Source organism: Orbicella franksi, chromosome 1 (assembly GCF_964199315.1).
Source record: "Orbicella franksi chromosome 1, jaOrbFran1.1, whole genome shotgun sequence".
Taxonomy (NCBI): Eukaryota; Metazoa; Cnidaria; class Anthozoa; order Scleractinia; family Merulinidae; genus Orbicella; species Orbicella franksi.
Genome location: NC_138145.1, coordinates 3,115,844 through 3,138,116, shown reverse-complemented (window position 1 = coordinate 3,138,116; position 22,273 = coordinate 3,115,844). Strand labels below are relative to the sequence as shown.

The following is a 22,273-nucleotide window of genomic DNA, read 5'->3' as shown; positions in this document are numbered from 1 at the left end:
TTCGAGAAAGTCAACCCCAGGCTTTCGCATTTTGCACAAAAACATTATGGCGTCGTTCATTTGAGTTTTTAATCTGGAAATATTTCTCTCACAAAAATGCCTCAAAGAAATTATCGAAAACGCCGGGAAACAGAAGAGAGCGACGATGATCAACAAGAAACCAATTCAGCAAGTGAAGTAATTGAAGAAAGAAAGGAAATGCAGCGATTTCGCAAAAGACAGGCAGGAGTTTCAGCCGTGGCTCTGGCCCTTGGTAAAACGCTGGCCCCAGAAGAGGAGGTTGAAAGCGATCCGTTCAAGCTTAAGACAGGAGGACTTGTAGAGTTGAACAGCTTGATTCAGGATAGAAATAGGGACAGGGAAGGGGAGGACAAAGAAAAGTCCATTAACTTAGGAGCGAATTTTGCCGCAGAGACGAACAGAAGAGATGAAGATACACACATGTTGAAATACATTGAAGAGGAGATGGCGAAAAGGAAAGGTGTTCAGCTAGAGAAAACCATTCAAAGCAAGTAGGTATTTACTGTCCAAGTTAAGAAAGTATTACCTGTAATTGCAATTGAAAGACAATATTAAATTTGTGGTATAATATTCCTTCAAAACTTGTTTATGATGTTTTAAATAGTATTATCTATTGCAGACCGAAGCCAAAGTCCAAAGAAGATTTACTGTACCAGGTTCCTGAAAATATTAATGTGCGGTCAAAGATTATGGCATCAGAGGAGATGCTGTCAAATCAGATGTTATCTGGGATTCCTGAGGTAGATTTAGGTATTGATGCAAAAATAAGGAACATTGAGGCTACTGAAGAAGCTAAACAAAAAGTCATTGAGGAACAACGGAATAAAAAGTCAAAAGGACCAACTGCTATGGTGCCAACTAACATGGCGGTCAACTTTATGTTGCACAGCAGATGTAAGTGCCATCTTCCTCGTACAGTTACTCACTACAGTGTGACCAGGCATTAACTTAACTATGTATCATTTTATCAATGCAGAAATTTGTTTGAATCTGAAGTATTTCCAAGAGTTCATGCATTATTATAACAGCCTCATGCACCAACTCTCGCAATGAAGGGAGATGATGTAATATATCAAACAAGAGAGACAGTGTGTCATCAGGATATCCAAATACCGAGAAGGGAGTCGAAAATACAACACGCAACAGAGTATTTTGACAAGAACCAAGGTGTTTGGATAGCCGATGAAACACTATCTTGAGTATTTGATATATCTTCTCAATCAAAACAAAAACTAAGGAGTCAACAGAGAAATAAAATGTTCAAAATCTATGCTACTTAAGACTGAGTATCCAAATCTCCTTCATGGCTGTGAATTTCTTTGTTTTAACTTGATGAATTATTAATGAGTTTGAGAAGCATTTTTATCATCCAGATAAGGGTAGTCCAAAGCCAACTCCCAAGTAGCAGGGATGGAATAGTGGTAAAAGTGCTATCCTCCCATCAATGTCGCTCAGCTTTCATTCCTGCCAGGTGTCGCCTTGCTCAAAAGTTTTTTTTGCTGGGTTCTCCAGTTTTCCTTCCATCCTTAAAAACCACCCTTTCCAAATTCCATTTAAACCTGTATAGCAGACCTGAATGAAAACCAGCTTGGGCTAGTTGTTGCTTTCAGTTTCTCTAAATATTGTAATTTATTTTGTTTATTTTAATATACTGTTGGTGAGTAATCACAGCTGACTCCCACCCAGATTGTCAAAATATCAGTCACCAATATTCCTTTTACCTTGCAGAACTACATGTACTCTCAACCAAACAATCACACAATGTACAAACAAAAATGAAACAAATATTATCATCTTTCCTGACTTAAAAATGATTTACTTCTTTTAGTTTTTGATGAGCAAAAGAACATTGATGCAGAAAGCAAGAGAGCTGCTGCAGCTAGAGACAAGGCACTGGAACAAGAAAAAGCAATCAAGAAACCAACAGTGAAGGGCACTGACTCGACTGCAGCAGCAAGCAGCAAGGCTGAGGAGACTGAAACTACCGTGCATGTGCCAGCAGCCATCTCAAACAAGAAAAGACCTGGCGACAAAGTTGAAAAAGCAACAGATGACTTCTTTTATGAGAAGTTTAAAAAACGTGCAAGAGACTCCTGGAGATATCAGTAAAACTCAATTTTTTATGGTGTTGTTGTGTCACATAGTTCACATATCCTTGCAAGATAAAGGCTGAGGAAAGAAGATCAGCTGACTGCCCTTCAGCTTTAGCAATTCAACTTTCCAAATTCACCATCAATAACAGTGGTTTATTTATCTTAATCAAACTTAAGCTGATGTAATTAAGGCAGTGTTTAATCAATGTTTATATAGAGTGAACATTTAGAACTGAATGCCTTTGTTCAAACAGTGTTTTAATAAGAAGTGAAAATTGCTTATTATTTACAGTTACAGACCAACTTACAGATCTGGTTCCTTGCATGTTTTAGAGGCTTGACATGTAAGTTGTAACTGATTTTAAAATAATTTTAAATAACATTGCTTTTTAGTCCTACAAGGACCGTATCTCTCCTGAATAGTGAGCATTATGTAAGTTTCGTTTCTGCTGTTCTGAGAAGTTCCTGATTACATGTACTTTGTATGATATTTGCTAGAATAGTGTACTATAACATACTAATTTTCATTCTTTATCACTTGATTACTGAAGAATTACATTCACCAGGAGTGACATATTTTTCATGTTTTGCTTCTAGTGGTTTCTCTTGTTTGCTATCATCTGTTTGGTGACTGTCCAAAATGATATTAACAGAGGCTAGAGCATTTACTGCCCAGTCTGGATAACTATTATCTGGAAACATCGTTTTCATGAAACCCTGAACAAAGTCAGGAAACTTGTCTTGCTTGATGCTTTCTCTGATGTCTCGCATTAGCTGCATCTGAAAATTTAAATTATAAATTATGTGTAAAGATCAACAATGTTGTCAAAGAGCTGTGTCAGTGTTGCCTAGCTCCTCAGCGCTTGACCCTGAAGCTACATGTATGTGGATGTGCTGATGTCACAATCACCAAACATGTGTACAATGTATCTCAGTTAACACAGGAAAATAATGAAGCCCAGGAACTAAGCAACACAGAGACAAGAACCACATGCAAAATTATGTATTTTATTCTAGTTGAAGTAATTTACACACAACTTCCAGATTTAAATAACCATACTCCTCCCATCCCCCATGGATTTTTTTTTTTGGTTTAAACAACTCTACCTGACAACTGTGTGGTTTTAATGCCTGGTACTCAAACATCCAGCTGTAGATATGGAACAGCTTACAGCCCCTGCCTCAATCAACTCTACCCATTGTTGGGTCCACAGGGTAATCATTTATTGTGTTGCACATGTTAGTGTTACATTTTGAAATTTCGTTTTGCATTCATTTTGGACCCAGTTCACTGAAACTTTGAAATGAGCAATGATGAAGTAATGAATCTCTGTTAAAATGATGGCAGTTAGTTTTGAATGAAAACTGTCCCCCCCCCCCCCCCTGCCTAAATTTATGATTTTCTTGAATTTCTTTTGGTGAAATCTTCCAAAATCTTTACTGAACAGTACATCCATTGAATCCAGCCAGATAATGTTACATGAAAGAAGAAAGGTTTGTTTGAGCATTTTATTTTTGACTTGGAATTGGTATTAATAAATAAATAATGGCGCCTTCTGTAACATACTTGATAGTAAATGTTATGAAGGGTTAACAAGTGACAAGCAACTTCTTCTCTGCCAAGTAAACAGTTGATATACGCCCTGGTGTAACGTCTGCAGGTCCAACATCCACAGTCTTTGTTGACAGGTTCAAAATCCGTTGCATATTGTTTATTCTTTAAGTGAAGTTGACCCCATGGTACTAAAGCTGTGCCAAATCTCTGCAGTACAATTCAAATGAAGAAAGTTAAAAAACAAAACAAAACAAAAAAACAAGCAAAGAAAGCTATCTGCAGTTCGTATAGTGTGATCATCCAGGTGAGGGTAGTTCTGAAAAGAACTGTTGTTGGTGACTGACATTTCGACAACCTGAGCAGATTAAGTCATCTTGAGAGTCGAGTGAACAATGTTTGACAGTTGATGGTGTTATAAGTCTGGTCTGTTCAAAGTGACTGATCAGTTTAGCCATGATCATATTGGCTGTAAGACTCATAAAGCGCTCTGCCTTACACCTTGTTGCTACAGCTAGTGTAGAAGTAGGATTCAAACTAAGGTGACATTTAATGCAAGGTACATGCATATGCTACATCATAGAAGTGAAAGGAAATAATAATTATTATGCGTACATGTACATTTGTATTTCTCAAAGGCATTGGAATGAAGCCATTTTTTTCTCTTAAAGGCTACATAAAACTTGATAATACCTTTTGTAACTCCTGAACATGTGTCTGTAAGTGGAAAAAATGTAACAACTACTGTAAAAGGACCAGTCATAGAGCATTGATAGATCAGCTGAGAGTCCACTTACTGCTGTTCTTGTTGGATAAACACAGTCAAACATGTCCACTCCTAAAGCACAGCACACCACAAGATCTACAGCATAACTAAAAATAAGCAACAAATTTCTGTTCTAGAGTGGCAAATTCTGTATTGCTTGATTCTGAAAGAATGATGTCATTTAATTTATGATTTTTGCCCTCAATGTTCAGTGGGTAAAGTAATGTTATGAACATAATTTTTCTTACTATACATGTATATAAATCCTCTTTTTTGGGAGTTGGTGATTGATGATACTGGTGTGAAAGCCTTATGTGCCTTATGGCATAAAGAGATATAGGATAGGAGGATACTGTTGGTGATGCCATTTACAGCTGCTGTATGTCATACAAACAAATGATGATCCTTACCCCACCCCCATAAGATATCTTGGTTTACTCTTTGGAAGAAGATCTGTACAGAGAGTAACAGTCTTGCAAAACAAGGATTTCTCTTCTCCACCACTGAGGCCACCAATGGCAATACCAGGAGTGTTTCGTTTAACCATTTCTAGGGATTGAATAATTTAACAAAGTGACAGACAATTCCCACATTGTAGATATTTCTTAGTTATATGGTGACACCACATCATGGCTGTTCACATAGCAGAAACATTAAACTATTACATGTATTAGCACACCTTGTCAGAATAGAATAGAGAGTAGAAATGTAGACTTGAATGCTGCTAAAACAATTGAGTAGGATAGAACATATTTCTAACTAAAGACAGTGGATGTTAACAAAATAATAAATTAAAGTTACTGTACACCAAACCCAGTAGCTGTTACTGCATTTATCAGTGGTTTTACAAACAAACAAGGCAAATGGGTCAATTTGGCTTTGTAAAGAACCATTTCACTTTGTGTAAAGGCAATAAATATTATTTTAGACCACAGAATATTTGACTGAGTGTGGACTCAACTGCAATAACAGCCACAAGTACTCACAGGACTTTTCCAGTTATGGCAACTTTAATTATGTAAGACTGATAATTTGATCAATTTGCAGATGAATCAAAACTATAATAGGGACTTTAAGCAAAGACAACGCGGACGGCGACGGGAACGCCATAAGATCAGGGAAAAGCCAAAAGGTCCACTGCGCATGACTGGCGGGAAACAAGTTGACGTTCTGCGTTCGGGCCCGACGTGAGTGAAGCTCATTTCGCGTTGTCTGAAAACGTGAGTTTTCGCTTTCGTTTCCTCTGCTGTGTCAACGCTAAATAACCCGTGTTACTAATTTCGAGGAACTTTAATGCTTGTTTTCTCTTGTTATATGAGATATTTCATTTTAAAGAAACGTCGAGAAATCTGAAGCGAACTCAAGCCAGTCGGCGAACATGTGAGTACCGTGAAATATCTTTTTGAAAGCTAATGTAAATAAAGACAACTTACATGAATTTCAATCGAAATTTTTCCTTTCGAGAAGTACTCAAATGTCAAATGGCTCATGATGGTGAGATTCTAACACATTTAAAAGGGTAGACACCATTAAAACTTGCGTAGCTGTTTCCATTTTCAGTCGTAAGATCAGTGGTTTACTTAGATCTTTATCAGTCAGCACACTGTTTTGTCGCGCCAGTCTGATTAAACATCTGCTGATAACAAGTTCGTTTACTTCATTGTACAACTCAGCGAGAAGGGGCAAGTTGCGTTTGTGGAAGCGAAATTCAGACCAGCACTCGTCGTCTTCAAACCATCGAAGTTAAAATCAGGAAAGGAATCATTAGACCGGTTTAAATCGTACAAGAGTAGAAGTTCGTGATCGTTTAACACACCTTCATCGTGGATTATCAAGAGTTGATTGCGAACTTCTTTCAATAAAGTGATCCTAGTTCATCTTGATAAACAGAGGACGAATATCGATTATGTCAATAAGCTTTCAGTGCGGAAACCGCGGTTTCCGACGGTGCCGCTTAATGTTTGTGAATTCCCGACACAACGGCGTTCTCTCCCCAGCCTTCTCACAGGTTTCGGCGTCCCCGTCGCCGTCCGCGTTCCCGCTGCTTAAAGTCCCTAATGTCAACCTTAAGCTTCCAGGTATTCAAAATTAAACTTAAGCAAAACGTAAAAAAACTATAAAGCTTGATTATGGACATAACAGTAACACACCTTTCACACAAGTCTTCCTAAGTTCTGGATCTAATCCTCCCTGGATTATTGCAAACAGATTTTGTTCTGTTGGTCTGACATGTGCTGCAATGCATCTGTCCAACCAGCGGATCGAGCGCAACATGGCCTCTTCAACTCTAGGACCTAAAATAATCATAAAAACTTTTATCAGTAACTAAAAAAAAAGGAGCAGAAGCAGCACTCTTGTTATATACATGAGCCTCCCTTCCCATTACCCCCTCCCTGCTCAACCTCCCTAGGACACATAAATGCCTCTTGTCACATTGCGACATCCTTTTTTGAGGTGTGTCAGATCTAAGAATTGGCAGGCTGACAATTTCATAACATCATGGCAGTTCAGTTCAGTGATTTCTGATTGGTTATTACTGGTACTTGAACTGGGAAAATCAGCCAATCAAAGATACTGTAAAGAGCTTGTCAATATGTCACATGTACAATGTACATTACCAATTGTCTAAAACTTTGGATGTCTTGAAAAAGAAATCTGTTCATTTCACCAAAACATATTTAAAAATTGTGCACGTATCTCTCAACTGGGTCTTGATTGTAGCAAACAAGTCAAGAATTTTAAGAAAAGGACAAAACCTTTGAGTTCATAAAACATGTTTCGAAAGAAACTTCTGTCATCCTCAGTTAATTCAAGTAAAAACAGAAGGAAGCTTTTCAAACATCTGCAAAATTCTGAACATTGTCATGCCTTGTGTTCAGCACATTTCTTCCATGTTTTGGATCATGCCTCCACCAGTTTTCAACTTAAGATAAAACAGGCTACTCATGTTCAGAGAGAACAACCCTCTTTGAATCAACAATTCATGTTAATCTAAAATGATCTCTTTAATTCTCACACTTTAACGCGTTGCTTCATTCTGTGGTTACTCTTTATCACAATTAGCATTTTCTACTTATTATAAATTCAGCTTCCATAGCTTTGTACTTGGATTAACTGAAGACGACAGAAGTTTCTGTCAAAACATGTTTTATAAACTCAAATGTTTTGTCGTTTTCTTAAAAATCTCTCACATCCTATCACAGAATGACCAGAGAACCCAACATGCAACATTGTATACTCAGTCTCTCCCTTATAGAGAATGTAAAATGTCTTTTCAAATTCTAGGCCAGAGACAGAACAGTGTAGCTAATATCTAAAAAGTGTTGCAAGTTAGGGAAGGACTGTGTTTCAATCCAGTCCAGTCACCTGTGGTAGTGCTGCTGACCACATCATCCAGCTGCATAATAATATCAGCTCCAATGGAATTCTGGATCTCTGTAGACTTCTCGGGAGTGAGTAACATTTCTTGACCATCATAAGGGGACTGGAACTTAACACCTTCCTTTGATAAAATAAGTAATATGATAACTACATAAATATTTATAATGTTATATTAATAAATTGATAAAATGATAAATCAATTAATATATCTGTGTGTCTGTTTAACATAGAGTTATAAGTGAACATCAAGAGAAAAAAAGGAACATTTTGAGTCTTACCTCAGTTATTTCAGCTAATTTTAATAACGACACCATTTGAAATCCACCACTATCCTGATGTTAGAATTGAGATAAAATTAGCCAGGGAAACCATACATTGTCAACCTTAAAACAATTAATCATGTGCCGACGTCTTCTTTAAATTACTGTAGCAACTTACTGTTAAGAGAGCTCTTTTCCAGTTCATGAACCCATGGAGTCCTCCAGCTTTTTCTAAAATCTCTGTTCCCTTGCAAATGTTAACAATGCAGACTAAATTAATTACCAATTAGTTAGCAAGACAAAAGTATAGTTACACAAAGTGTTAATTTTAGTTGAGCTTATTTACCGGCCTCATTCCCAAATGATACGTGTTACCAAGAATGATTTGACAGTCTAATTCTGTGAGTTGTTTTGAAGTCAGTCCCTTCATAGTTCCCTGAGTTCCTACTGGCATAAAAACCGGAGTTTCTACTTTATAGTGCGGTAATGTTAAAATGGCAGTTCGAGCTTTTGTTGTTGAGCATTCCGCCAAAACTTCGTAGCTCAAAGCACTAGGTTTCACTTCTTCGTCCGCCATGTTGAATTTAACCGCAGACCAGTAAAATCGCTGTGGTAAAGTTCCCAGCCCCTTCTCCTCGACGAGGTTGGGAGGGAGGGGATAGCCAGGAGAGCAGTAATTTTGGCGTGACCAGAGGGATTTCGATTCTATTATCGAATTAAAAGTACTCGATAACTTCTGAAAATAAAATTTCACGTAAATTTCACTTTAAAAAATCTCTCTTTTTCATCAAAAGTGGCCTTCGTTCACGTTGTTTACTTTCTTCCTAGAAAACCACACCCTACTCCCTCCTTCTCCCTTGTCGAAGCCACTGTATGTTGGTCAGCGGCTGACGTCGACAATTCAAGATGGCGGAGAAATCGAGCAGTTCCGAGAACACCAATGCACCTGATTCCTCTCCAAATGGTGGTAGAATAACGGTTAATCAAGTCAGTTTCGTCGGTGTAGAATATCCAGGATATATCAAGGATGAAAATCACATGCTTGAAACACTGGGAGGCGAGGAGACAGTTTCAAGGACATTCTTCAACTCAACAAGAAGATTAGAACTTTCCTTTCGACCCGAAGATCCTTACGCACATGTTGTGTGTGCTGATCGCTTTCCCACCGCAAACTTGCTGCTTAGAGTCAAGCGGAGGAAGAAGAAGCAGAGAGAGGGAACAAGTCAGCCGGAAGAAGTGAAATATGAACAGGAAATATTGGGCATAGTGGGAAACACGTTCAAGTATGTAAACAAACATTTTAGCATAATCCTATAGATCCCACATAAAGCGACAGACAAACAAAAGCTTACAAACAAACATGTAAGCGTAATCCTATAGATCCCACATAAAGCACCTGACAAACAAAAGCTTACAAACAAACATTTAAGCATAATCCCACTGGTCCCACTTAAAGCACCTGACAAACAAAAGCTTACAAACAAACATGTAAACATAATCCTAAAGAACCCACATAAAGCACCCGAAAAGCAAGAGCTTACAAACAAACATGTAAGCATAATCCTATAGATGCCACATAAAGTGACAGACAAACAAAAGCTTACAAACAAACATGTAAGCATAATCCTATAGATCCTACATAAAGCGACAGACAAACAAAAGCTCACAAACAAACATGTAAGTGTAATCCTATAGATTCCACATAAAGCACCTGACAAACAAAAGCTTACAAACAAACATGTAAACATAATCCTACAGATCCCACAGAAAGCACCTGACAAACAAAAGCTTACAAGCAAACATGTAAACATTATCCTATAGGTCCCACATAAAGCACCTGACAAACAAAAGCTTACAAACAAACATGTAAACATAATCCTAAAGAACCCACTTAAAGCACCCGACAAACAAGAGCTTACAAACAAACCTGTAAGCATAATCCTATAGATGCCACATAAAGCGACAGACAAACAAAAGCTCACAAACAAACATGTAAGCATAATCCAATAGATCTCACATAAAGCGGCAGACAAACAAAAGGTTACAAACCTGTAAGCGTAATCCTATAGATCCCACATAAAGCACCAGACAAACAAAAGCTTACAAACAAACAAACGTAAGCATAGTCCAGTAGATCCCTCACAAACTGCCTGACAAACAAAAGCTTACAAACAAACATGTAAGCATAATCCTATAGATGCCACATAAAGCGACAGACAAACAAAAGCTTACAAACAAACATGTAAGCATAATCTAATAGATCCCACATGAGGTGCCAGACAAACAAAAGCTTACAAACAAACATGTAAACATAATCCGATAGATCCCACATGAGGTGCCAGACAAACAAAAGCTTACAAACAAACATGTAAGCATAATCTAATAGATCCCACATGAGGTGCCAGACAAACAAAAGCTTACAAACAAACATGTAAACATAATCCGATAGATCCCACATGAGGTGCCAGACAAACAAAAGCTTACAAACAAACATGTAAACATAATCCGATAGATCCCACATGAGGTGCCAGACAAACAAAAGCTTACAAACAAACATGTAAACATAATCCGATAGATCCCACATGAGGTGCCAGACAAACAAAAGCTTACAAACAAACATGTAAACATAATCCGATAGATCCCACATGAGGTGCCAGACAAACAAAAGCTTACAAACAAACATGTAAACATAATCCGATAGATCCCACATGAGGTGCCAGACAAACAAAAGCTTACAAACAAACATGTAAACATAATCCGATAGATCCCACATGAGGTGCCAGACAAACAAAAGCTTACAAACAAACATGTAAACATAATCCGATAGATCCCACATGAGGTGCCAGACAAACAAAAGCTTACAAACAAACATGTAAACATAATCCGATAGATCCCACATGAGGTGCCAGACAAACAAAAGCTTACAAACAAACATGTAAACATAATCCGATAGATCCCACATGAGGTGCCAGACAAACAAAAGCTTACAAACAAACATGTAAACATAATCCGATAGATCCCACATGAGGTGCCAGACAAACAAAAGCTTACAAACAAACATGTAAACATAATCCGATAGATCCCACATGAGGTGCCAGACAAACAAAAGCTTACAAACAAACATGTAAACATAATCCGATAGATCCCACATGAGGTGCCAGACAAACAAAAGCTTACAAACAAACATGTAAACATAATCCGATAGATCCCACATGAGGTGCCAGACAAACAAAAGCTTACAAACAAACATGTAAACATAATCCGATAGATCCCACATGAGGTGCCAGACAAACAAAAGCTTACAAACAAACATGTAAACATAATCCGATAGATCCCACATGAGGTGCCAGACAAACAAAAGCTTACAAACAAACATGTAAACATAATCCGATAGATCCCACATGAGGTGCCAGACAAACAAAAGCTTACAAACAAACATGTAAACATAATCCGATAGATCCCACATGAGGTGCCAGACAAACAAAAGCTTACAAACAAACATGTAAACATAATCCGATAGATCCCACATGAGGTGCCAGACAAACAAAAGCTTACAAACAAACATGTAAACATAATCCGATAGATCCCACATGAGGTGCCAGACAAACAAAAGCTTACAAACAAACATGTAAACATAATCCGATAGATCCCACATGAGGTGCCAGACAAACAAAAGCTTACAAACAAACATGTAAACATAATCCGATAGATCCCACATGAGGTGCCAGACAAACAAAAGCTTACAAACAAACATGTAAACATAATCCAATAGATCCCACATGAGGTGCCAGACAAACAAAAGCTTACAAACAAACATGTAAACATAATCCGATAGATCCCACATGAGGTGCCAGACAAACAAAAGCTTACAAACAAACATGTAAACATAATCCGATAGATCCCACATGAGGTGCCAGACAAACAAAAGCTTACAAACAAACATGTAAACATAATCCGATAGATCCCACATGAGGTGCCAGACAAACAAAAACTTACAAACAAACCTGTAAACATAATCCTATAGATCCCGCATAACGTGCCAGACAAACAAAAGCTTACAAACAAACCTGTAAACATTCCTATAGATCCCACATAAAGCGCCAGACAAACAAAAGCTTACAAACAAACATGTAAACATAATCCTATAGATCCTACATAAAGCACCTGACAAACAAGAGCTTACAAACAGACATGTAAGCATAATCCTATAGATCCCACATGAGGTGCCAGGCAAACAAAAGCTTACAAACAAACATGTAAACATAATCCTATAGATCCCACATAACGTGCCAGACAAACAAAAGCTTACAAACAAACCTGTAAACATATTCCTATAGATCCCACATAAAGTGCCAGACAAACAAAAGCTTACAAACAAACGTGTAAACATAATGCTATAGATCCCACATAAAGCACCTGACAAACAAAAGCTTACAAGCAAACATGTAAGCATTATCCTATAGATCCCACATAAAGCGACACACAAACAACAGCTGACAAACAAACATGTAAGCATAATCCCATAGATCCCACATAAAGTGCCAGACAAACAAAAGCTTACAAACAAACATGTAAGCATAATCCTATAGATCCCATATAAAGCTACAGACAAAAATTTGTCATTAATTTGAGCGTCATGTTTCACTGTGGACGGCACTTTCTGCCTGATTTACACCTGGGGTAGTGTACATGTATTTAAAGTGACTATAATTATTCGAGGGAAAGCACTGATATACACAAAGACATCCCATTGGCTCCTGGGATTTTCATTCCTGAGATACCCCAGCAGAGTCCTTTCCTAAGACAACAGTAGGCAATCGTAGGTGATATTATTTTCTATTTAATGTAGTTTGTGTCTCTCGTGTCTTTAGATTTGGAGTTATGGCAGATTTTCAATACCTTGCTCCTGACATACCAGACTTTCTAAAGCAAGTGACTGATGCAGATGCCTTAAATCAAGATGTTCCCTTTCACCTGCAGCCACCTGTGTTTACACGGTTTGATCATCCAACGGTTTATAACTACAACCCTGAACCACAAACATCACGAGGGTGTAAAGCAAACCAGGGAGATGATCTTGATGAAGAAAGGTGCGAGGAAGTCCTTTATGATGAGATGGTTGTCACACATTTTTAATCTGTACATGTCGGGGGGAGAGGGCATGCATCTTATTGGAGTGAGGTGGTCAGCAGTTTACATGCACCTTGGTCAGTTGAAGGGGGTAATGACAGGTTGGCATACATGTAGTAACACTCCATAGTTCAATGCTGGCACTGTCTGGTGCCTCATCAGGCCTGTCCAGTAAATTGTTGACTCTGAGTTGCGACAGAAAATAATTGCCTACCTATATACCTACCAGTTGTTATAGGCACTTGCCACCATTTCTTCACACAAAAGTGGTCAATTTCATCAGCAGGATAACATTTTGTTATTGTATTTTTGTTTAGTAACATGCAACCTGTACATTGAGAAAAAGCCATCACTCAAATGTTTCATGGTAACTGCAGATGTACAAGTGGGACTATCACACTGTTATACATACATGTAACATCTGGTAATTATTTGCCCTCTAGATTAGCTGGAACACGAACAAGATTGAGGCGCCCTGCATATGCAATTGCTGCCAATTTTAATATGCCTGAAGTCCCAGCTACTGCAAATCCCAAAGCAGTTGAAGTAGCAAATAAAATAAAAGATGGACTCATGGAGACAATAAAGAAACTCTTTTCGAACAGACCTATATGGTCACGTGCAGCATTACAATGTCATTTAACTAGTGCATCACAGGAAAGAATGAAACAGCTGCTGGCTGTCATTGCATATTATTGGCTTAATGGTCCCTGGAGAACTCTGTGGACAAGAATTGGTTATGATCCTCGGAAAGATCCCAGTGCAAAAATGTAAGTAAAACATTACATAATTACATCGTCATCAGCATTGTTGAATGTGTTTGATACATCGTGCAGTTACAGTGTAATACCAATTACATTTATTTCAGACCTTGGTAATGGTTTGCAGTTAGGCAAAATGTAAATAATATAGTTTTTCTGGTGATTCTGAAAGCCATTTCTGTCATCATACAAAGCGCATATAGTACTCAGTCAACTGTGCAGATTATGTTTTACTTGCTTATGAATTTTACCAGTCAGACTGTAAAATGTTCATGAGGTTGCAGTTAATGGCTACATGTAATTTCCTCCCAAACATGCTGCAGTGTAAGCTTAAGTCCCATACTTCTGAGATTTTGATTAATCAAATCAAAGAGACTTATGTGTATCAGAAATAGAGTTGCCTAATGGACCTTTTTATCAATGTCAAGCAATGTCAGCATATACCAAAAAAATACTGCCGTAGATCAATTTCACAGGCCTAGTTGAACTAGCTCTGGTGTAGGCTACGCTATTCAACTCAACATGGCGTCAAGTATTACGGGTTTACGGTGCTCCCGCTATTTTTGCTTTCTACTGCTTATATATGTTGTCCTCTTCACTTTTTCGCCTCAAATACCGCTACTTCCAACTCAACGCGCCGATAGCAGCATTTTACACGTTGCCAGAGATGTTAGCCAGCCAAAAGTGTACGATTTGCAACTTCCAAGGAGGTCGATTAACTCTTGCAAGATGTCGCCATCGCTAACAAACAGGGAACTCGCTGTTGCTAGCTGCCGCTTAGCACGTTCAGCGTCGTTCGACTTCTACTTATTTCTCTTGCCGGCGACGTCTCACTAAATCCTGGCCCTGTTACACCACCAAGTCTTTCTGTGAGGGATTTTACGCAGTGTCGAGGACTAAAGATAGCACATTTAAATATAAGAAGTGTGTATCCCTGTAGGTTTACAGGTGCTGTATTTCTGGACCTATTTAAGACCTTCGACACGGTAGACCATCATCTACTACTGCAGAAGCTGATAAACATTGACCTTACCGACTCTACTGTCCAATGATTTAGATCCTACCTCACGAACAGGTCGCAAATTACAGCAGTTGGAGATGCTCACTCCTTAGCTGCTGAAATGCCCGTTGGGCTGCCCCAAGGTAGTATTCTGGGTCCGCTACTTTTTTTAATTTATGTGAATGATCTTCCGAACTGTCCTTTAGCAAGTGATATCGTTCTTTATGCTGATGATACTGTACTTTACTACTCATCTAAAGATCTTACTGATCTTCAGAGGCAGTATTTAAGGCTAATCTTAAGACTTATCTTTTTAAGCGTGCATCTGATTTGTAGTTTTTTACTTTTTATTTGTAGTCTAATTGTATTATATAGCGTATTTAATTCTTAGGATTTTAACTTTTAGGATTTAGAATTTTTGGTTTTTAAAGGATTAGGATTTTAATTTTAGGATTTTAAACTTAGGATTTTAATTTTAAAGTATTGTAAAGCGCCATGGACAATTAATGGAAAATGGCGCTATATAAATGTATATATATTTATTTATTTATTTATTTATTTATTTATTTATTTATTTATTTATTTATTTATTTATCTTCAACGTCACCTCAATGTTGACTTAGAGACAGTGTCAGAATGGTTCTCCAGAGATCTCCTGACTCTTAATTTATCAAATGCAACTTTGTCATCTTTGGAAGTCCACACAAACTAATACGTATCCAGGAAATATCTATTCAAGTAAAGGGTACTATAATCGATAGAACAGAATCATTCCAGTATTTGGGCGTAACACTTCATCAGTCTATGTCCTGGGCAGATCACATCGAATCTGTTTGTAAGAAGATTAATCAAAGGATAGGCCTAATCAGGAGAGTTAGAAATCTACTGCCATTTCAAGCCAGGGTCACCCTATACAACACCTTAATCCTACCACTCTTTGATTATGGAGACCTCGTTTGGGGGGACAAGAACAATCTCACCATAATGTTAGAACTGCAGGTACTTCAAAATAATGCTGCTAAAGTGCTGTCGGGCCTTCCAACCCGAAGCTCGTCAACTCAAGCCTTGAAAAGCCTTGATTTCAAGCCACTTGCTTTAAGGCGATATTTTCATCGTTGCACCGCAATTCATAAGTGCTTAATTGGGTCAACAGATGTTGACTTCAGTTTCATTAGAAATCAAGCTGTTCACTCGCACAATACGAGACAATTGAACGATCTTCGTTTGCCCCTCCCTCGCACTAACTGGGACAAGCAAATGTTCATTTATCAAGCAGCGAAGGACTGGAACAGCCTCCCGCGTGAATTAAAAGACACTCGTGTTTTATCTATTTTTAATGCAAAACTGAAAACTTTTTGGAATAATTTTAGCTAATTTTAATCTTTAGAATTTTAACTTTTTAACTAATACGAACTCTTTTTACTCTTATTTATTTTAGCTTGTAGTAATTTATTAGGTAACTCTTATTTATGTCATTTTTAGGTGATTTTTATTTAGGAGGGCTCCACTGAAAACCGCCTTTGGCGAGTTGGATTCCCTCACTAAATAATAATAATATTATTATTATTATGATGATTATGATGATGATGATGATTATTATTATTATTATATTATAGTTTAATAAAATATGCAAAGTTCCATGATAATCCGAAGCAAAGTCTTGAAAATAACTATGGAACCCCAGACTGGCCATTTTTTTTACAAATTAAGAAATGTATGCCAGTTAGCAAGTGTTGCACCCTGCCATACATTTCTTTATAAACATTGGCGAGTTTGGGGTCCCATATTTCTATGAGCTTGCAACGAATCATACTGAAACTCAGCATATTTACTTATTTCGATCAGCATGATGAATTGAGTGGTGAGGCCTATTTTAAAACGATCTGTTGTCTATTTGTCATCAACAGTTATCAGATGGTAGACTTTCGTGTTGGCAGTAGGAGAGGCGCAAAAAATCTTCCAATAAAAGCAAAGCGAGATACAAGCTCGTTTATTCTACCAAACCTGGTCGGGAAAACTGCTTCTCAAGGGTCGCTGGTTAAAGAAGCTGTAATGGTCAGCAGTGAGAACAAACCAGATGATAAACAGAGTGAAGAACAAGACTTGCCTTATGTCTTTACTCCAAATAAAATGCCAAAGCAAAAACAGTTGTTTTACCAAGTTTGCGATCTTCATGATCCGGAAATTCAGAGACTTGTCAGTAGAAATGATGGTCAGGTATGTTAGAATTTTATTGCTTTTATTCTGTGATCATTCACAAATTGTCTGTTCTACTAACTTGCTATTACTCTGGGAGAAGGCACCTGACACATGAACATGAACATGAATTGAGAACGTTTTACATACAATCTCTAGCTCTTTTCCAGAGGCCGCAATCCTTTTTTGACCTTTTTTGGTGGGCACCGATGTTAGTACCAGGGATAGAGACCTGGGAGAAAGTGAGCCAGGAGGCACCTTTTTACCGTTGTCATGCAATATCAACATGTATTTTTCATATAAGAAAAGCCGCTGCCATAGACAAATTTGTCATGCCCAGGTTAGTAAAAATGCATAACTTCGTAAGAATCCGCTACAAGCACATGAAAATATGGGACCTCAAGCTTGCTAATTTTTACAAAACAATGGTTGCCCCCCCCCCCCCACCCCCTGCGTTTTTCCCATTCTGGTCGCGCGCAAATTGGAGCGAGAGCAAAAAAAGAAACGAAGCAGGGCCCTAATGAAAGACTTCATTTAAGTGTCAAAAATCGGGGACACTATTTACAACTGCACACAAAAGATCGCAAGGAAACGATAGTTCACGTGGTGCCTGCGTCGTCGGAAGTACATTCGAAATACAAATGGTCACAGGAACGAGATTGATGTGTGCATGGACGCGCGTGTATGCTCATACACGGCACCTGATTGGTTCGGGGGCTTATTGCAAAATCTTAACTTGTCAATCTAACAAATTACGAGGAGTAGGGATGGCAGCAGGGATGGCGGGATGGACAGGAATGCCGTAGTGGTGAGAGCGCCCGCCTCCCACGAATGTGCCCCGGGTTCGATTCCGGCCCGGTGCCATATGTGGGTTGAGTTTGTTGCTGGTTCTCGCTTGCTCCGAGGGTTTTTCTCCGGGTACTCCAGTTTTCCTTCCTTCAAAAAAACCAACATCTCCATAGTCCAATTCGACCAGGATAGAGGACCTGCATGAAACCAGCCAAGGCTGAGGTGGCTTCCTTTCTAAATATTGTAATTTATTTTATTCATGATACACCAGTTAAGTACAGCGTAATTTAATTTTACTATTGGTTTCGTAGGAAGAAGAGTGTCACGAGCGAGATGGTTGGTGTTTACCAGGAACAAATGATCAGCTCCGAGCGATACTTTATCAACGAACCAATGATCTAGCAGAAAGACTGAAGCAAGAACAGTCAGAGGAAGGGAGGGAGTCACCGGTATCACAATTACAACTCACTGGGGAGGAGTGGGGCGGCCATGAAAGCGTTCAAACGTACTTGCAAATGTTAGAACAGGACGATGATATTGAAGCGTATGACGTTTATGAGGTCTTTACGGAAGGAGATGATTAAGGTTTTGTAACGTGATTTACTTGTGGAAGATCGGTTAAATTAAGATTCTTTTTCATGCGCTGAACTATAAATGGTCTCTCTTTCCCTCCGTGTGGAGTGATGTATATGGTTCTTTATTAAAAAAGAACACAACACCGCAACAACACATGTAGCTTGTCGCTAGGATTTCCGCGATTTGTTCAGCTAACTTTTCAGTTTTTCTCAAAGTCCATATCACACTATACCACTTAATTGTTGAATTTGGATCCAAACTACAGAGCAATGAAAAAAGGGAAAGTAGCATGCCGTAGGTCTATGTTCACGGAGTTTTCTATTCTTGGCGAAATTCATTCCAGCAATAAATAATACGGAACGATTCGCTCGACGCCTGTCGTTCTATGTTTTGTTTAAATTTAATTATTGAGCGTTTCAAAACAACGACGCAACGTTTAAGATCAGAAAACTTGTTTTGGAGATAACTGTATCCATCACTGATCGGTTCATAACTGGAATACATTATTCGTATTCCACACGTGTACTCCATGCGGACCTATTTCTTTGGAGCAAACAACGTCTTCACGTAAATAAAGATCGCTCTCTTTGATTTTTTTATTGTTGTTTTTAATGATGTAAATTATTTGCATTTTTTATTTTAGCGAGGCTTGGTCCTTTTTCTTGTTTATAACAATAATTACCTTTTCGTTCGATGTTTACGATTTTGAGGTAATTTTAACACGGCTCCTTGTGTTTAAATAGTGCACAGCGTTTCTCTGTGGTCTGAACAAAGGTATAAAACACCAATCTGTTTTGTCCAAATAAAATTGTTACCAAAAAAAAAAAACAACTAAGGAAAAAAAAAACAATACAAAAAAAAACAACAACAAAACACACCAATGAATAATTACATAGATAGTGTTTTTTTCTCAAAAAATAACTTTCAAACCCATCCGGCAATTTCGCTGTTTAGCATTTAAATGAGTACGTCAACGGTAAATTCAAACGCATACACGAAAGGTAGTCGTACGAGACTGCAATTAAGAACATACGTTGCGAGTGATTTGAAAATTCTCTTAAAATTTCACGAGCCTTTAGGCGTTTGCAATATGGAAAAATTTCTAATATCACGAGTAGAGTGAATCCTTAATTACTCGAGCGTTCATACGATTGTCAAGCTGTTATATGATTATGAAAATGACGAATGAGCGGGCGTTAATTTGCACGGCAGTGTAAATTGAATATTGGCGACATTAGCCGGATGTAAATTACCTCGCTATCAGTAAATTTATTTCTTAGTCATGTAGTAAAAGGGTTTAGTTGCGCCTTTAATGGCGAAGAGTTTAAAGGCAGCTGTCTACAAAATTTACATGAAACACTTTGTCAGGTTACCACAGTACAACAATAGCCACTTGATACATGGATGATTTTTGATTGACATTTTTGTCGCTGTTGGTTATCTGATCCCTCGACCAATCAAAAAGCTTCGACCACCTTCGATTTTAAACCTGTTCTGCATACGTCTTCCCATTCTGTGATATTTATTGTCAGCATGGCTAACTGATAAGTTGTAGAGACGGCAAGTCAGAATAATGATGTAAAAAAACTAGAACAAAGTACAATGATGATCTACAGCTGAGGCGGGTTCTACATCAGTATATCAGCTGTATTAGTTTTGTTATAATTTTCGTATACTCGGTTGAAAGAGAGTGGATACGCGCCGGAGATATTGATATATTTGTCATGAAGACTCGGCAAATCATTTGTACGTGCAATTGCTTAACAACACATAATATTTTTAGAGGTTGCCGGAAAAAAAATACACATCCTCGTCAACTACGACTCTCTTCACATACAACCCAACGTCTGGTATCAGCATTTATAGCTAGGTTTATTTCAAAGACAGTCTCAGAACTAATCCAGGAGGGTATCAAGATGGTTTTAAATCTTTTTTTTTCTTTTTGGTCCTATTTAAGTTACTCCTATCGATAAGAACAATAACTCAACGAGACACGGTGTCAACGAGTTCTAGTTCTGCAGTAAAACAATTGTCTACATTATCACGTTCAATATTGTCGCGCTCTTTTACGACAATACAGCGGAAGAGTCGTGTAATCTCCTTCTTGATGTCTCTCTTGAAGAAAGCGTAAGCTACAGGATTTATGGCGGAGTTTAAAACTAGAAGGGGTATTTTATGTTCTTGATCATTACATTCACCATTTTGAAATATATATACTAACGTACAGCGAATGTAAAATCCATAACACAGTAAGAACAAGCCTATAACAACTGCCATTAATTTGACCGCGGATTTTTCCTGACAATTAAACAAAATGCGATGGTTGAAACGTAACTGTTTCGCTATGGTGCGAGCTGTGCTGTGAAGCTTGCAAATGACATGTAACATGGATGCAAAACAGAATATCAACATTAAACATGGGAGGAATTCAAAAAATATCACAGATATCCAGAAAATTATGTCATAGAAGAGGGGTATTTTAAAAATAAACCAGTTAAGTCCGGAAATCGTGCTTAAGACAACTCGGATGCCCCAAGAAAAGGAAACCATTTGAATAACACGGCGACGCGTCATAAAAGTCAAGTACTTCATAGGCTTGGCAACTGCAATGTAGCGATCCAATACTAAGCTGCACAGGTTCGTCACAGCCGCGTAACTGAACAGCCACCTCACAAAACTTATCGCATAAGACTCTGGTTTACACCCAGTTGCCATCTCACAGAAGAACATTGGTGGAACAACGCTCATCCCGACACAGAAGTCTGCCACTGCCAATGAAATCACAAACGCGTTGGTTTTGGTGCGAAGCTGCCGTTTGCTGCAAACAAGGAAGATAATAAATCCATTTCCAGCCATCGTTAGGATGGAAAGACACCAGCCAAGAATCCAAAACCAGGTTTTCATTTTCCCCAGGCTGTCAATTTGTAGATGCCGATATTAATCAAGAAACTTCCAAACACTGATGTGAAAATTATAATGTTTGAAGAATAGAATACATTTAAAGACATTTCGTGATGACGTCTTAACCTAATTAGCCTGAAGCTTCAAGGGGTCCTGTGTTCAATCATTTCTTATAAAAACAGCGTTCAAGCAATGGTGGTCAAACTTTGTGAATCATTTTTGTTGTGGAAAGATGTTTCTATGGCAATCATGCTTTCAAAGAGTGGCTGGTATTGTTTTTTTAAAAATTTAAGTTTAAAAGCTTAAATTTTTGTGTTAATTCGAAATTGGATTTTATGACGATTTATTTCAAATTCTTTACATTTTTTGTATTGTCATATTTTTCCTGGATTAATTTTGAAGCTTTTCTAAATTATTTGAAAAACCGTTAGTCGGGCTGAACCAAGCTTGCGACATTTCAAAGTGTGTGACGTTCTTTTGGCTTTCTGTGACGTCATGATTGACTTGTTATTACAACCTCGTTCCCAGGGTCTCTCATCTTACCGCCCCCTGGAGCGAGCGAATAGAGACCCTGGTTGGGTCTGGTCACGTGCCACTTTGACAATTAAGAACATCAGGGAGGGGTCCTGTAATCAGCAATTTGTCGCGTTGAACTTTGTCGAATTCGAAGCATCGCGCTGCGACTGCCATTACCCGCGGCGTTTATTAATACTTAGCTTTCAGGCTGAAATTTCGAATAATATCTATTCCAACGTTTACCTAAAGGTTAAGCAAGTCTGTCTCGAGGCAATTTAGTGGTCTTGATTTTCAGTGTTGCCGTCTTACCCACTGGATTTATGGAAAGTCA

General features: G+C 38.2%; 4 protein-coding genes across 4 annotated transcripts; 2 read left to right on the top strand and 2 right to left on the bottom strand.

Moving 5' to 3' along the window:
- Window positions 1-17: 17 nt before the first annotated feature.
- On the top strand, window positions 18-2,153 carry LOC145485555 (splicing factor C9orf78-like). The gene is made up of 3 exons (XM_081464209.1): window positions 18-512; window positions 641-915; window positions 1,850-2,153. Exons 1-3 carry the CDS (start codon window positions 97-99, stop codon window positions 2,128-2,130), a joined length of 972 nt encoding a protein of 323 aa, XP_081320335.1. The 5' UTR covers window positions 18-96; the 3' UTR covers window positions 2,131-2,153.
- Window positions 2,154-2,572: 419 nt separating this feature from the next.
- On the bottom strand, window positions 2,573-8,665 carry LOC145485571 (queuine tRNA-ribosyltransferase catalytic subunit 1-like). The gene is made up of 9 exons (XM_081464223.1): window positions 8,420-8,665; window positions 8,252-8,320; window positions 8,092-8,145; window positions 7,799-7,934; window positions 6,583-6,726; window positions 4,843-4,981; window positions 4,464-4,539; window positions 3,682-3,876; window positions 2,573-2,894 (listed from the first exon to the last, which is right to left on the bottom strand). Exons 1-9 carry the CDS (start codon window positions 8,648-8,650, stop codon window positions 2,649-2,651), a joined length of 1,290 nt encoding a protein of 429 aa, XP_081320349.1. The 5' UTR covers window positions 8,651-8,665; the 3' UTR covers window positions 2,573-2,648.
- A 51-nt stretch (window positions 8,666-8,716) lies between these two features.
- LOC145485549 (general transcription factor 3C polypeptide 5-like) lies at window positions 8,717-20,503 on the top strand. Its single transcript, XM_081464204.1, has 5 exons — window positions 8,717-9,356; window positions 12,945-13,163; window positions 13,647-13,973; window positions 16,872-17,181; window positions 18,261-20,503. Exons 1-5 carry the CDS (start codon window positions 8,980-8,982, stop codon window positions 18,531-18,533), a joined length of 1,506 nt encoding a protein of 501 aa, XP_081320330.1. The 5' UTR covers window positions 8,717-8,979; the 3' UTR covers window positions 18,534-20,503.
- A 4-nt stretch (window positions 20,504-20,507) lies between these two features.
- On the bottom strand, window positions 20,508-21,429 carry LOC145485563 (adenosine receptor A2b-like). Its single transcript, XM_081464216.1, has one exon. The coding sequence runs from the start codon at window positions 21,427-21,429 to the stop codon at window positions 20,509-20,511; it is 921 nt and encodes a 306-aa protein (XP_081320342.1). The 3' UTR covers window position 20,508.
- Window positions 21,430-22,273: the final 844 nt, after the last annotated feature.

Bases quoted from the DNA above. Each gene is read 5' to 3' on its own strand.
- LOC145485555 (XM_081464209.1), top strand. From the start codon at position 97: ATGCCTCAAAGAAATTATCGAAAACGCCGGGAAACAGAAGAGAGCGAC. The intron at 513-640 runs GTAGGTATTTAC...TATCTATTGCAG, and splicing joins GAGAAAACCATTCAAAGCAA to ACCGAAGCCAAAGTCCAAAG. The intron at 916-1,849 runs GTAAGTGCCATC...TACTTCTTTTAG, and splicing joins CTTTATGTTGCACAGCAGAT to TTTTTGATGAGCAAAAGAAC.
- LOC145485571 (XM_081464223.1), bottom strand. From the start codon at position 8,650: ATGGCGGACGAAGAAGTGAAACCTAGTGCTTTGAGCTACGAAGTTTTG. The intron at 8,321-8,419 runs GTAAATAAGCTC...AACATTTGCAAG, and splicing joins ATCATTTGGGAATGAGGCCG to GGAACAGAGATTTTAGAAAA. The intron at 4,982-6,582 runs GTGTGTTACTGT...TTCAATCCCTAG, and splicing joins TAGGAAGACTTGTGTGAAAG to AAATGGTTAAACGAAACACT.
- LOC145485549 (XM_081464204.1), top strand. From the start codon at position 8,980: ATGGCGGAGAAATCGAGCAGTTCCGAGAACACCAATGCACCTGATTCC. The intron at 13,974-16,871 runs GTAAGTAAAACA...TGTCATCAACAG, and splicing joins AAAGATCCCAGTGCAAAAAT to TTATCAGATGGTAGACTTTC. The intron at 17,182-18,260 runs GTATGTTAGAAT...TTGGTTTCGTAG, and splicing joins TCAGTAGAAATGATGGTCAG to GAAGAAGAGTGTCACGAGCG.
- LOC145485563 (XM_081464216.1), bottom strand. From the start codon at position 21,429: ATGAAAACCTGGTTTTGGATTCTTGGCTGGTGTCTTTCCATCCTAACG.